The sequence below is a fragment of the Stegostoma tigrinum genome, chromosome 22, assembly GCF_030684315.1.
Source record: "Stegostoma tigrinum isolate sSteTig4 chromosome 22, sSteTig4.hap1, whole genome shotgun sequence".
Classification (NCBI taxonomy): Eukaryota; Metazoa; Chordata; class Chondrichthyes; order Orectolobiformes; family Stegostomatidae; genus Stegostoma; species Stegostoma tigrinum.
Genome location: NC_081375.1, coordinates 49,168,945 through 49,183,896, shown reverse-complemented (window position 1 = coordinate 49,183,896; position 14,952 = coordinate 49,168,945). Strand labels below are relative to the sequence as shown.

Sequence of the window (14,952 nt, the reverse complement as noted above, 5' to 3'; positions counted from 1 at the left end):
AATAATGAAGTACATTCAGATCACTGTAGTAGAACGTTTTAAAGTGCTGAAGAAATTTCTCATCTTAGTCCTAAATATGAATGCCTCATCTTGAGGCTGTGCATGTGCCTCCTGCCCCCCCCCCCCAATCCAGGTTTCTCAGCATCTCCCCTGTCAATCTTTTTGAGAATCTTCTATGCAGCCTAATTTATACTGCCAATTATCCTCATTCTCTTGACCCAGGATCAAACCATTGTTATGCCACCTCTTACAGAGAAATGAAACATTCAGGCATTTTTGGTCAGGTGCTCAGTTTTCATTAATGGATAATGACTGCTGACAAATGAATGGAGATAAGCCTCAAACATTAGGAAGAGAAAGTTGTTGGCCTTAACAGCCACTTCCTGCTCAAAACTTTTAGAACACAGGATCTTCAATATTAGAAATCATTAACAGTTAATGGTGATGTAGACATTCAGTAAGCAACGAGGTCAGATCATCATTCTCAAAATGATAAATGCATTGATCTTTTGAGCTTAAATCTGTAAATATTTGAGCCCTAATTACATGATACATCTACAGTATTAATGTAGCAAAAACTCAAAATCTCAACATCTAGTATTGGTTAAAAGGAGATATTTAGCAGATTCAATTTCAGCAATAATTTCTGCACTGATAATGTGTGTCAATCAGGAAGATGAAGCACACTCAATTACACCAATAAAAGCTCTTATTCAAAGACTAACCCATAGAACATAGAACATAGAACAGTAGAGCACAGAACAGGCCCTTCAGCCCACAATGTTGTGCCGACCATTGATCCTCATGTATGCACCCTCAAATTTCTGTGACCATATACATGTCCAGCAGTCTCTTAAATGACCCCAATGACCTTGCTTCCACAACTGCTGCTGGCAACGCATTCCATGCTCTCACAACTCTCTGCGTAAAGAACCTGCCTCTGACATCCCCTCTACACTTTCCACCAACCAGCTTAAAACTATGACCCCTCGTGCTAGCCATTTCTGCCCTGGGAAATAGTCTCTGGCTATCAACTCTATCTACGCCTCTCATTATCTTGTATACCTCAATTAGGTCCCCTCTCCTCCTCCTTTTCTCCAATGAAAAGAGACCGAGCTCAGTCAACATCTCTTCATAAGATAAGCCCTCCAGTCCAGGCAGCATCCTGGTAAACCTCCTCTGAACCCTCTCCAAAGCATCCACATCTTTCCTATAATAGGGCGACCAGAACTGGACGCAGTATTCCAAGTGCGGTCTAACCAAAGTTTTATAGAGCTGCAACAAGATCTCACGACTCTTAAACTCAATCCCCCTGTTAATGAAAGCCAAAACACCATATGCTTTCTTAACAACCCTGTCCACTTGGGTGGCCATTTCAAGGGATCTATGTATCTGCACACCAAGATCCCTCTGTTCCTCCACGCTGCCAAGAATCCTATCCTTAATCCTGTACTCAGCTTTCAAATTCGACCTTCCAAAATGCATCACCTCGCATTTATCCAGGTTGAACTCCATCTGCCACCTCTCAGCCCATCTCTGCATCCTGTCAATGTCCCGCTGCAGCCTACAACAGCCCTCTACACTGTCAACGACACCTCCGACCTTTGTGTCGTCTGCAAACTTGCTGACCCATCCTTCAATCCCCTCGTCCAAGTCATTAATAAAAATTACAAACAGTAGAGGCCCAAGGACAGAGCCCTGTGGAACTCCACTCCATTATATTACTATAATACTGGTCTTTGTCATACACATGCACACATTTCTGGTGAATAGACAAGTTAAAAGTTTGGAATACTATGAAAAGAACTCTGCAGCAAGAAAACTGCATTGTAACAGTGATTTTGTTTTAGGTTTATTACAAATGCTGCAGTAAATAATTTTGAAAGGCCCGGGGTTCTCAAATTCTCATCTATATTTATTTATGATTGACTGAATTTGAGTCACAGAAAGGCAATTCTATAATGTGTATCAAGAATGGAAACTTGGTTGTATCACGCTGCTGGAAGAGGAATAACCTAATGATCTAAGCAAAAAATAAATAAATAAATCAGGACATTGGTTTTGAAGTGCTATTTGGTACGTAGCTCCCTTCTTCCATAAAATAAGGTCTGGAGTGACAGCATTCTTCTTCAGCAAATAGCTCCCAATCGAAAAAGGAGTTGTCCTGTTAGGTGGCTAATCGACATTTATTTAATATTTTCTACACATCATAGGAATATATCAAAGTAGCACAACTTTAGGGGGAAAAGGTCCTTATAAAATAATAACACTATTTATACAGCATCTTTAAAAGTAGTAAAATATCCTAAGTTGCATTAGGAGGCCTAAATGAGATTTAGCACAGTTACTATGGGCTGTACAGCAGTTAACCATAAAATTTGGGCATGGAGGCAAGTTTTAAAGAGGGTTTTAAAAGGAAAATAGGGATAGAGCGTGAATTACAGATGTTTAGGCTTCAGCAGCTGAAGGCATAGCCATCAGCATTGTGGCAATTTAAATTGGAGAAGTTCAAGAGACCAAAATTGGAGGACCACAGGCACTTAATGATTTTTGAGATGGATATGATTGCAAAGGTTAGAGATGTTCAAGGCTAAGTAGGATTTGAAAACATATCAGAATTTTAAAATCATGGTGTTACTTATGATACGTTAACCAGACTTAGAGTGTGTTAGGACACAGACTGCGGAGCCTCAAGATGAGCTGGGTTGGAAGATAGAGGTCAGCCAAGAATGCATTGGAATAGCCAAAGCCAGAGATTACGAAGGCATAAATTGTCAGAAGAAAACAGGCTGTGCCAGGATAGATGACTAAGGCAATGCTATCGAGGTAGTAAGCAGCAGTTTTGTGATTACATAGCATGCAGCTGGAAGCTCAGTCAAATATAACACCAAGGCCATGAACAGTCATGTTCAGCTTTAAACAACTGCAAATAATAGTTAGGGAGTCAGTAGCTAAGGAATGGTTTGTGGCGGGAGAAAAGATTCAGTCTTCCTCACATCTGAATGGAAGGATTTTTAACCCATCCCATACTGTACATTGGACAAACACAGCCTGACAATTTAGAGACAATGCTAAGGTGAGAAATATGGTGTTGAGGATAAGGTGGGTTTCATCAGCAATTGGAAATTGGCAACATGCTTTTGAATGTTGTTACAGAGTACAGCATGTAAAATGAGAAATACAAATCATGAGCAATTATCTACCTCAAAATATTCATAAAGCATGGTGACAAAACATTTCCCTGCAACAAGCTCACAATCAACTGGATCCAATTCTAGAATACACAAATTAGCAATGCATCATGTTGCAAAACTGCTTTCCAGGTTTCTTTCTGCACGAATAGCAGATACATACATTCTACCAAGAGATCAGTAAGATTCCCCTCAATCCTGGTCTAGTGGCCTTTGCTAGATTGGATATAGAGTTGTGGAAACGTATTTCATCCATAATCATTAGATTTTCCTCATAGCCATGGTGTTTAGTGCATTTTTTCACCATAAATTTAACAAATATGTTCTGACAATGAAAGGATGCTATCAATGCAATAACATTCGTTACTGTAATATTAAGTTTACATTGTGGAACTTTTAAAAACCCATCGCAAGGCTCACTCATTTCCTTTCTACAATTACCAACGGATAGCATGGGGCTTTCAATATTTTTTCCATTGTTCAAGCCAAAGATACTGAAACCAAATCATATAGAATGTCGACAACTATTCAAGCTAACACTAGTTAATTGGATACAGTACATACTTGGAGTCAAAGGTGTTTCTTGATCTGGATGACTCACTGTTAATTGCACAAACTCAGTGAATTGGTGTAGAAATTTTAGTCATATTTCTAATTGTTTAGTTGTGCAATAAATTGCAAAGATACACAAAATTACAAACTGAATTGCTAACCGTCATGATGGATTCTGTTGTTCTTCTATCAAGGGATTTCGCCCGCCGAAGAGGGGGTACAGCAGAAGAATGAAAACGCTGCTCTTTGACAGGTTTCTTCTTCATTTCCTAAAGAGAAAGCATCAAGTTAAAACAAAATATAGCATCAATTGAGATGTCCATTCATGATAAAGACAATGTCAACATCAAAACCTCATTACACCCATTTCTATACATCTGAATATACTGAAACCAGGATTTTAAAGAAATTTATTTTTTTTTAAAAAGCCTCGATATTCAACTCTATTTCCTGTCTTATATAGGATAAGGAATACGTAAATCTAGGAAGTCGATCCCTTAACACAAAAACTGCATATGCCTGTACTAGCAATTTGACAGGTAATTGCTCCTAATGTGTTGCCACAAGGGCCCACCACAGACTGCATGTTTGCTACTCCTCAAAAGGAGTAAGAGGCATTAAATGAGAACTTGGCAATGTAACACTGCCTTCATTAACACAGGAAATAATAACCACCAGGAGTAACCCCACAGGACTTCAGTTAAGAACAAACCCAACCTCTAAAATACACTCAGCCTGCAAAAATAAAACTTTTGTTCTTCGTGAAATGTGAAGTACTTTTGCCTGCTGCATAAACACCTGGCACTTTACTTCATGGCAGCTGAACTGCTTGAAGGTCACATTAATGAGCACTTGAGGCCTCCTGACTGTAACAAGTCAAAAAGTTGTGTAATTTTGATTCAGTTACATGCACTTGACAATCATGAAGGAGCAAAATACTATGTTTTATTTGTAGCCAGAGTTCACTGCATACTTGTGCCCAACATCAATGTTTTGCATTCCTCAGGTCCTCTTGCAGTACAGCAGTCATACAAGAAGCTACCAAATTAAGTTCAATTTTTTTTTGCTATAACCCTTTGAAACAGTATTTGGTGTGCAAGCAGACTTTGTTGCTCAATAAAGGTCAAAGCTCATCTTGTACAGTGGGGCATAGCAAGGACATAGCTGACAAATATAATTATCATCAACTCAGTGGACTCTTGCCAAACACACACAAAGTCAGAAGTGACATGGAATTAATCAATAAATTTACAAAAGTAATTCACAATCGCAAAGTATTCTGACTTGTTCAATTCATATTGCTCCCTCTAAATGAACAGGGGATCACAATGCACTTTTGAATACAATTGTGCAATCTATACAGAAATAAAGCATGTGAAAAAACAGATTTCAAACTGTGCCGAGGTTCTCAAATTTCAGAATTAGGCTGCTTCTACTATGTTATCTTTTGTAAAAACAAACTAGAATTTGAAGAATGTACAGGAATTAAAAATATTTTTGTCAAGTGATCCTATTTTAGAGACGAGCTGCAAAATCTTACACAAAAGGTAAACAATTCTATCCAATAAATGAACTGTATTGTGGATCACTCAGCTCATGCCAGTAACCATCTTGAAATCAGTTTGAACTGGATTTTTATTTTTAAAAAATTGACAAGAATCTGAAACTTAAACAGAAATAGATTTAAGACCTTGACATCATGTTGAAAGAGACATCCACTGACTAAAACAAATCAGACAATTCACAGCTTAATTTGCAATCAGTGTTGTAGGTATGCCCCAGGTTTAAATTTGGGCCTGTACCAACACAGCAAATATAAATGAAAGAGACAGTAAGATGCCAACATTGTTTACTTTGCTCCTAGGCCTCGGAACAATGAATTGAAAATGGAATAAAGTTACAGCTACAGATATCATGTGCTCACTACCCATAGCCAATTGCTCCTGCTGCAAAGATTACACATGGGGATTTTTGTCTTTTTAAAATCAGTTCTACTGGGTCATTATAAAGTACTCTGATTATACTGAAGACAATCATCTCTAGGCTCAATTAGGACAACTGTTCTTTATTTGTTGGCCCTGGAAACACTCCAGTATTTCAACCATTTTCTTGCATGACCTTAGGAAATGTGACAACATTGAGAAACAAAACCTGGTGGCCTGCTAGCCAGTAGTGCATATTGGTAACAAAATTTTAGGTCAGAAGTTCACAACATATTTTTAATGATGGAAAAAGATTGCTTTAAGCTTTAAGGGAAGGACGCGTGTATTTGTTTAAACAAACTCAATTTCTTGATCAGAACAGTTATTTTAAAAAGGCCCACCTATACATTTACCATGATTCAACTACTGAAACAAAATGTATTGCAAATTAGAACTTAAGTCAGGGTAGAATGCAAAACGTGACGTTAATGAAAAACAGAGATATCAAGCCCCAAGGCTATAAACAATATTGTGTTATTTCATGTTTGTTGTCAAACATAGCTACAGACCATATTAATAGTTAAACAGTCTACCTATGACCACATCTATTTACAGCAAAATATTTCAAGAAACAACTTCCATAACTCAGCTCTAATGAATTTTCATAGTATACCTGCACTTATGTCCAAAAGAAGACCGGCGCTTAATAGTAAAACTAAAGCATAAAATAGCATACGTTGGAAATGTGAAGAGTAAAACAAGTGTTGAAGGGATCAAAGAACTACATTTGACTCAAACTTTTAAACATCATAAGCCAAATAAAAGCTGACAAGTAGCAAGTTACATTGATTTATAAAAAGTGCCAGGCAATGACCATCTCCAACACAAGAGAATCCAACAATCTTGCCTTGACATTCAAGGTGTGAGATCATAAAGTGCAGGAAGAGAAGCAGGGCCATTTGACACATTGAGTCTGCTCCGCCATTCTAGGAGATCATGACTGATCTATTAATCCTCAATTCCACTTTCCCTCGTTTTTCTCCAGAACATGATTTTTTTTTAAACTGAATAAAAATGTTTCAGCCTTTAATGTACTTAGCGAACGTGCCTGACAGGTCTCTGCCATAAAGGATTCCAAGAATTGACTACCTTCAGACAAGAAATTTGTTCTCATCACTATACTAAATGGGCAACTCAGCATTTGGATGGGTACTTGAATAGGAAAAGTCAAGATGAAAATGAGCCTAACGCTGGCAAATGGAATTAAGTCAGACTGACACGTCTGGTTGATGCGCACAAGAACGGAACTATTGTATAATATCAGAACCGGCTGTACTAGTTCCCACTTACGGCTTTAGAGAGACGACCTACACAAACTAATCATAACCCGCCCGAGACGTTCTTCAAATGCAGGAATTGGCAAAGGTGCTGGTTTTATTACAGCCTGTGGCTTTCCTACCATCTGACAGGTACATAAATATTCAACCACATCTTTACATAATTAGGCCAATGGAAATGCTTCAGTATCTTAGCCTGAGCCTTCCTCATCCCTACATGTTCTCCTATAGGTAATTCATGTACTAACTGTAATACTTTCTGTCTGTATTCTACCAGCAACACAATCTGGTGAACTTCCACCAATTTCTCATTAATACTAACCTGCCATGGTCTTCATTTCCAAATTATGGTTTTATCCTTAAGGTAATAGCGTTCTGGAATACATTCAGATTCCTTTTCCAAGTAGGCTCTATGATATAAATCATTTATCGTCTCATCTTTTTGTTGTAACTCCATTAATATTTCAGAACTAAACACCTCTGCCTGATCGCCAACCTGCTTAGATTTTTCGTTTACCATTTCATCAGAGTATCAGCTAACTAGACCTCAACTCCATCTTTCCTTTTGTTTTCCCTTCTCGTTTTAACTATGGCTGTGGGATCTTGTCACCAGAGTCTGGAAAAATTCCAGGCTATTTTTCTTTTAGCTCCTCAGTTCTTTGGTTTTCTTTTGGCTTCTCCAACATAATAGGTATCTGTGATATAGCGATCACATTTCCAAGAACAAACTGTATTCCTGGAATAGCCATTCTTTCAATCACTCCCACTTTGACTTCTGCAGTCTTGATCGGACTTTCTAGTCTTACCTTACACAGGGGAACACTAATTCTTTCTCCATTTATTCCACAGATTATCACTCTTCTGCGATATTCAGAAGGAGTGAAAATACTTTCAACTCTTAATATTAAAAACTGACCAGCTCCCATACCTCTAAATGTGTTAACTTCTTTAGCTCATGTGTTCTACCTGAGTAAACATTTTTGACATGGGTGAAGTCTTTGAAAAGATGAGACACTATCTTACTTTCCAGCTCGTGACTAGGCTGTTAATTCTACTGCAGCTCCTCGATTTCTACTGGAATTTCCTTCACTACCTCAACTAATCCCACTGGTTTAGCCTTCTACCATATCATTTTTACCCAATGCCTTTCTTAGGCCACAAACACTGTGCCTTTGTGTGTCCCACCTTATTGCAGTGAAAACACCTGAGGTCTTTCACTTCTCTGCCACTCTCTTAGCTTTCTTTTTCACATTTGGTAAACCGCTCCCAGTGTGATCTACTTTTTGTTTTTCATTGAAGGACCTTCCTTTTTCTCAATTTCTATCCCTCATGGAATGAAATTGCTGTACGAATCAAGATTTGGATTTATGTACTAAAATGTATTCATCTGCCATACCTGCAGCTCTTCTCACCATTTTAACTTTCTGTTCCTCAACACGAGTTCTTATCACTTCTGTGGGTGAGTTTTTAAACTCGTCCGGTGAAATAATATCTGAAGAAGAGTCCCGATCCAAAACTTCAGCTGTCCTGCCCCCCTGATGCTGCCTGGCCTGCTGTGTTCCTCCAGCTCCACACTTTGTTATCTAAGATCCTCATATGTCTTTTCTATCTTTCATGGTCTCATTCATCTATTGATTGCTCTGTTTAAATTTTTCAGACTTGACATAAGTCTGACCTCGTTCCTCCTTTATGTTTCTGAACCATTGTCTATATCTTTCTGGTACCAACTCTCAGGCACTCAAAACAGCCTGTTTTACATCTTCATATGCTCCTGACACCACTTCTGACAATGCTGCAAACACCTCACTAGCCCTACCTACCAACTTAGTCTGAATTAACATTGCCCATAGAGACTTTGGCCAGATCTTCCGTTTAGCCAATTTCTCTAAGGAAATGAAAAAAGGCTTTTTTTAAAAAATTGACTTTTGCTAAAGGTTTTGACATATTTGTACATATCTGAGTAAGCCTTTGGCTACAAGCAGTTTGCTCATTATCACTCTCCTCCTCACTAGGTCTACCTTCTCCCTTCATCTCCATCCTTTTAAATTGACTTTTCTGTCTAATTGTCCACTTCCAAAGTGCAAACTCTCACTTTCTCTCTTGCTTCTGTCTTTAGCCATTTGCTCAGCTAAGAATCTTCTTTCCCTTTATCTTCTAATATGGCTTTTCTTTCCTTTTCTATCTCTCTTAACTCCAGTTGTCTTAGTTGCAGTTTAATTTTTTCTAACTCCAATACACTTGACTGTTTCACTGGTGTACCTAAATGCCTAACTCTTACAATTTCAGCTTTCTTCTTATCCCTAAACCCAATTCTAGCCTGTCTGCTAATTCTAAAAAAGTGTCCCTTTTTTCTGTCTTTCTAAATTGTTTTTGGAAAATTTGGGAAGCATCTTTGCCCTTTGCCCCCTGCACCCATCCAAAAAAAACCTCTTCAGAACCATTTCCCCACTTTTGATTTAATAACAAGCCAGTGAAATTAAACAGATTTTCCACTTCTCACTTTAGTTTTATCTAAAGATCTAGGGCACTAAGCCCTAAATCTGTTTAAATCTGCTGGGTCCATTCATACCCCAAATCTGTTCACATCTGTCTAAATCTGTCCTAATCCCAGATCTGAGCCCCCAATCTATTAGAAAGTGGAAGTTGACCGCCCCCACCCCCGACAATTAAAACCCAAAACCCAAACACCCAGAGAGAAGCTCCTCGCCCTATAATCTGTTAAAAGGAATGAGAGAAGGGGTGCAATCCGCTTTTTACAGTAACTTCTAGGAGGTTAAGCAAAATAAACCCGACACTAACTTTACAATCGAGTAACAATTTATTTCTCTAACTCCAACAGTGAACAAATTAATTAAACTATTAACAAACCAAATAGATCTAATTCTATGTATTAACTATTCCCAAATAAAACAAGATTTCAATGGAATGCTGATCCAATAAGTACAAATCCCACTTATAAAAAACAAAAAGAAAAAAAAATAGAATTCAGTCTCTTGAAATTACAGCCAGGTTACATCTTCCAGAACATTGTGCCTTCTCTGTCAAATGCCGTTAGGAACAACTTCTCCGTTGAATTCTTCTATCATCAGGAATATTAAATAGTTGTGCTGTAGGTACCTTTGATTAAATAATGCTTTCTTTAAAGAAAGGAAAGACTGAGAGCTAGCGATTCTCTCGAGAACTGAGAGCTCCTAATTCTGGCAGAGAGCAGCTCGGTCTCCTGTCTTTGCTCAACTGTCCCTTCTTCTAAACCCTTCACGACATACCACTATTTCTTACAGTAAGCTTGGTCCTATGTTGTCAAAACCATCAGATTTAAGTTTATTTGGCTTTTGGTATTTAGGTGCCTGGTTCAAATTAAATCGGCCAAATTCAAAACTTGTTGCCTTGATAACCAAACAAAACAGAACTGCTGCTTGGCCTGCTGATTGTACAGTCTTTTGATACAGATGTTTCAATTCAGGTGCTCCATGCATCTGCAAACCCACAAGCTGATGCCCACAGACGTTCTTTTTGAACTTCTAAGCATAGAAAATAAATCCTTTAAAAAGGGACCACACACTGCTTTCCATCCTAGCATTTTACAAAACACCATTTATAAAAAACAACAAATTCTAAAGCCCTGCCTTCCAATCCACAAATAATCTACGCAACTTTACAACACTACGTATGTAAGTGCATGAAGTACAGTGCGTAAGATTGGGGAGTTACAGATGTAGACTGCCATGTAGAAATGAGATGTCATGGTGAAAACAGATCTGGTTCATTGAAAGGTTAGATTGAGTATTAAATATTTCTGGGTGTAAGCTTTCAGGAAAGCTAGAAAAGAAAGAGGGAGGAGAGGTAACAGCATTGGTTAAGGAGGGCACTGAAGTGCTGGAGAAAATGGATGTCTCAGAGCGTTTAAGGAGGACAGAGTTCTAAGGAATAGAAAGAGGACTGTTACATTGCTCTGTATAGTTTATAGACCACAAACTAGTGGAAAAGATAAAGAGGAACAAATCAGTTGAGAAATTGCAGAGAATTTCATATAAACATTTAAATTCGGACAGGGCTAAACAGGGTAGATGCAGGAAAGATCCATCAGTGATGGGTAAGTTGAGAACTAGGGGTCACAGTGTCAAGGAAAAAGTGGTATTAGCAATTAGGACAGAGATGACAATAAACTTCTTCACCCAGAGTGGAGCGTCTGTGGAATCCACAGAAAGCAGTATGGGCCAAAATATTGTATACTTTCAAGATGGTGGACAGAGCACTTGGGCTAAAGAGATCAAACGAGATGGGAGAAAAGCAGGTACAGGCTATTGAGTTGGATGATTAGTCATGATCATAATGCATGTTGAGCAAGTTCAAACGGCTTACTCCTGCTTCTATACCAAGACAAAAAAACTCCATTTTAGAATCAAATCTTTACTTGTGCTCTTGCAATGTGCTATGGATCATCTTTTAAATAAATTAAAAGGAGTCCAGTACTGGCTAGATGATATTTTAGTCATAGGGAGAAACAAGAGCAGCAGCACTAAAGTTAGATGCTACTCTGCAGAGACTTGAAGATTACGGTCTGAGAATGAGGAAAGAAAAACATGTTTGGTTTTTAATTGCTGAAAAAAACTCAACAAGTCTGGCAGCATCTGTGGAAAGAAAGTAGAGTTAACACTTCAGATCGAGTGACCCTTCTTGAGAACCCTTTGTATGCCCCATATCCCACAATGTTAACTTCGCTTTCTCTCTAGTCATGCTAGACCTGCTAAGTTTTTCTAGCAAATTCTGTTTTTGTTTCTGTTTCTGTTACCCAGCATCCACAGCTTTTTTTGGTGAATTTTAAAACAAAACAAATTCACTTCATAAAATATTTAGGCCATATCATCAATGCTAAAGGATTATATGAACTACTTTCAAAAATAAAAGCCACAACTGAAGCTCCAGCACCTAAAAATGAGCACCAACCATGGTCATTTTCGAAATCAATGTCCATTTCAAGCCCACCAACTCCCACAGCTACCTGAAATACACCTCCTCCTACCCACCCTCCTGCAAAAATTCCGTCCCCAGGATGAGGCATTCCACTACCGCACATTCCAGATGTCCTCATTCTTCAAGGACCACAACTTCCCCGTCGCAGTGGTCGGGAACGCCCTCAACCGTGTCTCCTGCATTTCCTGCCCCTCATCCCTCACACCCTGCCCCCACAATAACCACCAAAAAGAGAATCCCCCTAGTCCTCTCATACCACTCCACCAACCTCTGGATACAACGCATCATCCTCCGACACTTCCACTATCTACAATCCAACCCCACCACTAAAGGCGTTTTTCCAACCCCACCCTTGTCTGCCTTCCAGAGAGACCACTCTCTCCGGGACTCCCTTGTCCGCTCCACACTTCCCTCCAAACCCACCACACCCCCTTCCAATCCCACCACACCAGGCACTTTCCCCTACAACTGCAGGAAGTGCTACACCTGTCCCCACACCTCCTCCCTCACCCCCATCCCAGGCCCCAAGATGTTCACCTGCACATCCGACAATGTGGTATACTGCATCCACTGTACACGGTGTGGCTTTCTCTACATTGGGGAAACCAAGCAGAGGCTTGGGGACCGCTTTGCGGAACACCTGCGTTCAGTTTGCAATAAACAACTACACCTCCCAGTCGTGAACCATTTCAACTCCCCCCTCCCATTCCTCAGACGACATGTCCACCCTGGGCCTCCTGCAGTGCCATAATGATGCCACCCGTAGGTTGCAGGAACAGCAACTCCTATTCCGCTTGGGACCCCTGCGCCCCAATGGTGTCAATGTAGATTTTACAAGCTTCAAAATCTCCCCTCCCCCGCAATGCATCCCAAAACCAGCCCAGCTCATTCACTAACCTGTTCTTCCTCTCACCTATCCCCTCCTCCCACTTCAAGCCGGACCTCCATTTCCTACCTACTAACCTTATCTCGCCCCCTTGGCTTGTCCGTCCTCCCCACCCATACTCTCCTCTCCACCTATCTTCTCCGCTATCCATCTTCGGTCCTCCTCCCCCTCTCTCCCTATTTATTTCAGAATCGTCTCCTTACCCCCCTTTTCTGAAGAAGGGTCTAGGCCTGAAATGTCCGCTTTTGTGCTCCTAAGATGCTGCTTGGCCTGCTGTGTTCATCCAGCTCCACACTTTGTTATCTCAGATTCTCCAGCATCTGCAGTTCCCATTATCTATGGTCATTTCTGGACGGCTAAATTACCCTGGCAGATTCATCTCAAAGCTTGTAACCATTCTCAAATAGTTGCACAAATTGTGGTGACAAGAATTGGAAATGGGAAGATCAATATGAAAGAGCTTTTACACAAGCCAAAGAGGCTTTGTTAAAGTCAAAAGTCCTGATCTATTTTAGCCCAAAGTTGCATTGCATGCTAGTTGCAGCAGTATCTCCATACGGAGTGGGAGCAGTTGTTTTTCATATTATCCAGTAATGAACAGAAGCCAACAGCTTTTGCATCAAGGTCATTAAAAAAAAGCAGAAATGAACTACGCACAGATAGAGAAAGCAGTTCTAGATATCACTTGGCATTCATACCTGCATGGTTAGGAATTTATCCTACAAGAACATAGACCATTGTCGTCATAGGGAGAAATATTTAGGCCGCGTGCAGGAACACCTTCTCTTGCAGCAAGTCATAGGTAGAGGCAAGTTTTGCTGCTGTTAGCTCACAAATATTGTTAGTGAGAGTCCTACTTGCACTAGAATCTGATGGGCTGTCTAGATTGTGCTGCCAAAACATTCAACTGCAAACAGTCCTTATTTATGTCGACATTTTCTGCTTCAAACTAGTCAAAAACACTTGGGGAACAGTTAGTACACTAGAAATGATCCACTACTCTCAAAAGTGATGTGCATGGTTTGGCAAGACTGCAACAACCCTAAAACTTAAGCCATATGTTGAAGAGAAGTGAGAACGATCCACACAAGCAGACTGTCACTTAGCGTCATCATTCTACCATAGCTAAGGAAATGTATGTTAAGTCAACTACACAAAGGTCACATTGAGGAGAACGTGACGATGGGTGCAGTTTGCACAAGAGTTTGCAATGTATCTCCATCAGCATCATTACACAGATGGAAATGGGCACAAAGGCCATGGCAAAGAATTCATATTGACTGCGTCAGGGAAAATGCTTTTCATAGTGATTGAGGCACTTACTAATGGCCTGATGTTACCATCATGAAAACATGCTTCAGAGAAAACTATTGAAAAGTAGGGAGAGATCTTTGAGAGACCTGGTTATCCAGAACAATGTGAATGATAATTGTGCGCAGCTTATATCACAAGATTTGCTCAGAACATGAAATATTCCTTAAAGGTAACTTGAGAACAAGGATCACTATCCAAAAGGCTTGTTAACAGATGGAGTACAACACATTTGATGACTCAAAGGTTCTCCAGCCTTACTCATGGTCAAGTGTCAGTTGCACATGACATTTGATTTCCTGAAATCATACAGGGCAGAGACTATGTTGACAGGCATCATCAGGCTCAGCTTTTCCGTGGGACCATAAGAAATAGGATCAGGAGTAGACCATTCAGTAGTTCAAGCCTAGTCCACCATTCCATTGGACCATGGCTGATCTGACATTCTTTACATTCATTTTCCCACCTTTTCCCCTTAACTCCAACTCCCCTACTGATCAAGTGCCTGTCTGCTCGCCATCTGTCTATCTCAGCCTTAAAATATGCACAAGGACTCTGTCCCCACAGTGCTCTGTGGCAAGGAGCTCCAAAAGCCCGCAACTCTCAAAGCAATTCTTCCCTCTCTCTCTTGTATTGGTTTGCGCCTTTATTCTGAGATTTTGCCCTTTGGTCCGAGATGAGAGCAAGCCAAATGTCACATTTTCCAAAAGATCATGAAGCTTTGGTGAGAAATTACACCTCCAGTGATGAGTGGTTACCAGCCATCGCTGTAGAACAGA

General features: G+C 39.9%; 1 protein-coding gene across 3 annotated transcripts in view; it reads right to left on the bottom strand.

Annotated features, from left to right (window-relative positions):
* Nucleotides 1-14,952, bottom strand: part of LOC125463524 (uncharacterized) — a 413,194-nt gene that overhangs the window by 123,001 nt on the left and 275,241 nt on the right. For all 3 annotated transcript variants that reach the window (XM_059653821.1, XM_059653820.1, XM_059653822.1), the window contains exon 9: nt 3,905-4,012. In XM_059653821.1, coding sequence (XP_059509804.1) covers nt 3,905-4,012 — 108 coding nt within the window. The remainder of the gene's footprint in view (nt 1-3,904; nt 4,013-14,952) is intronic.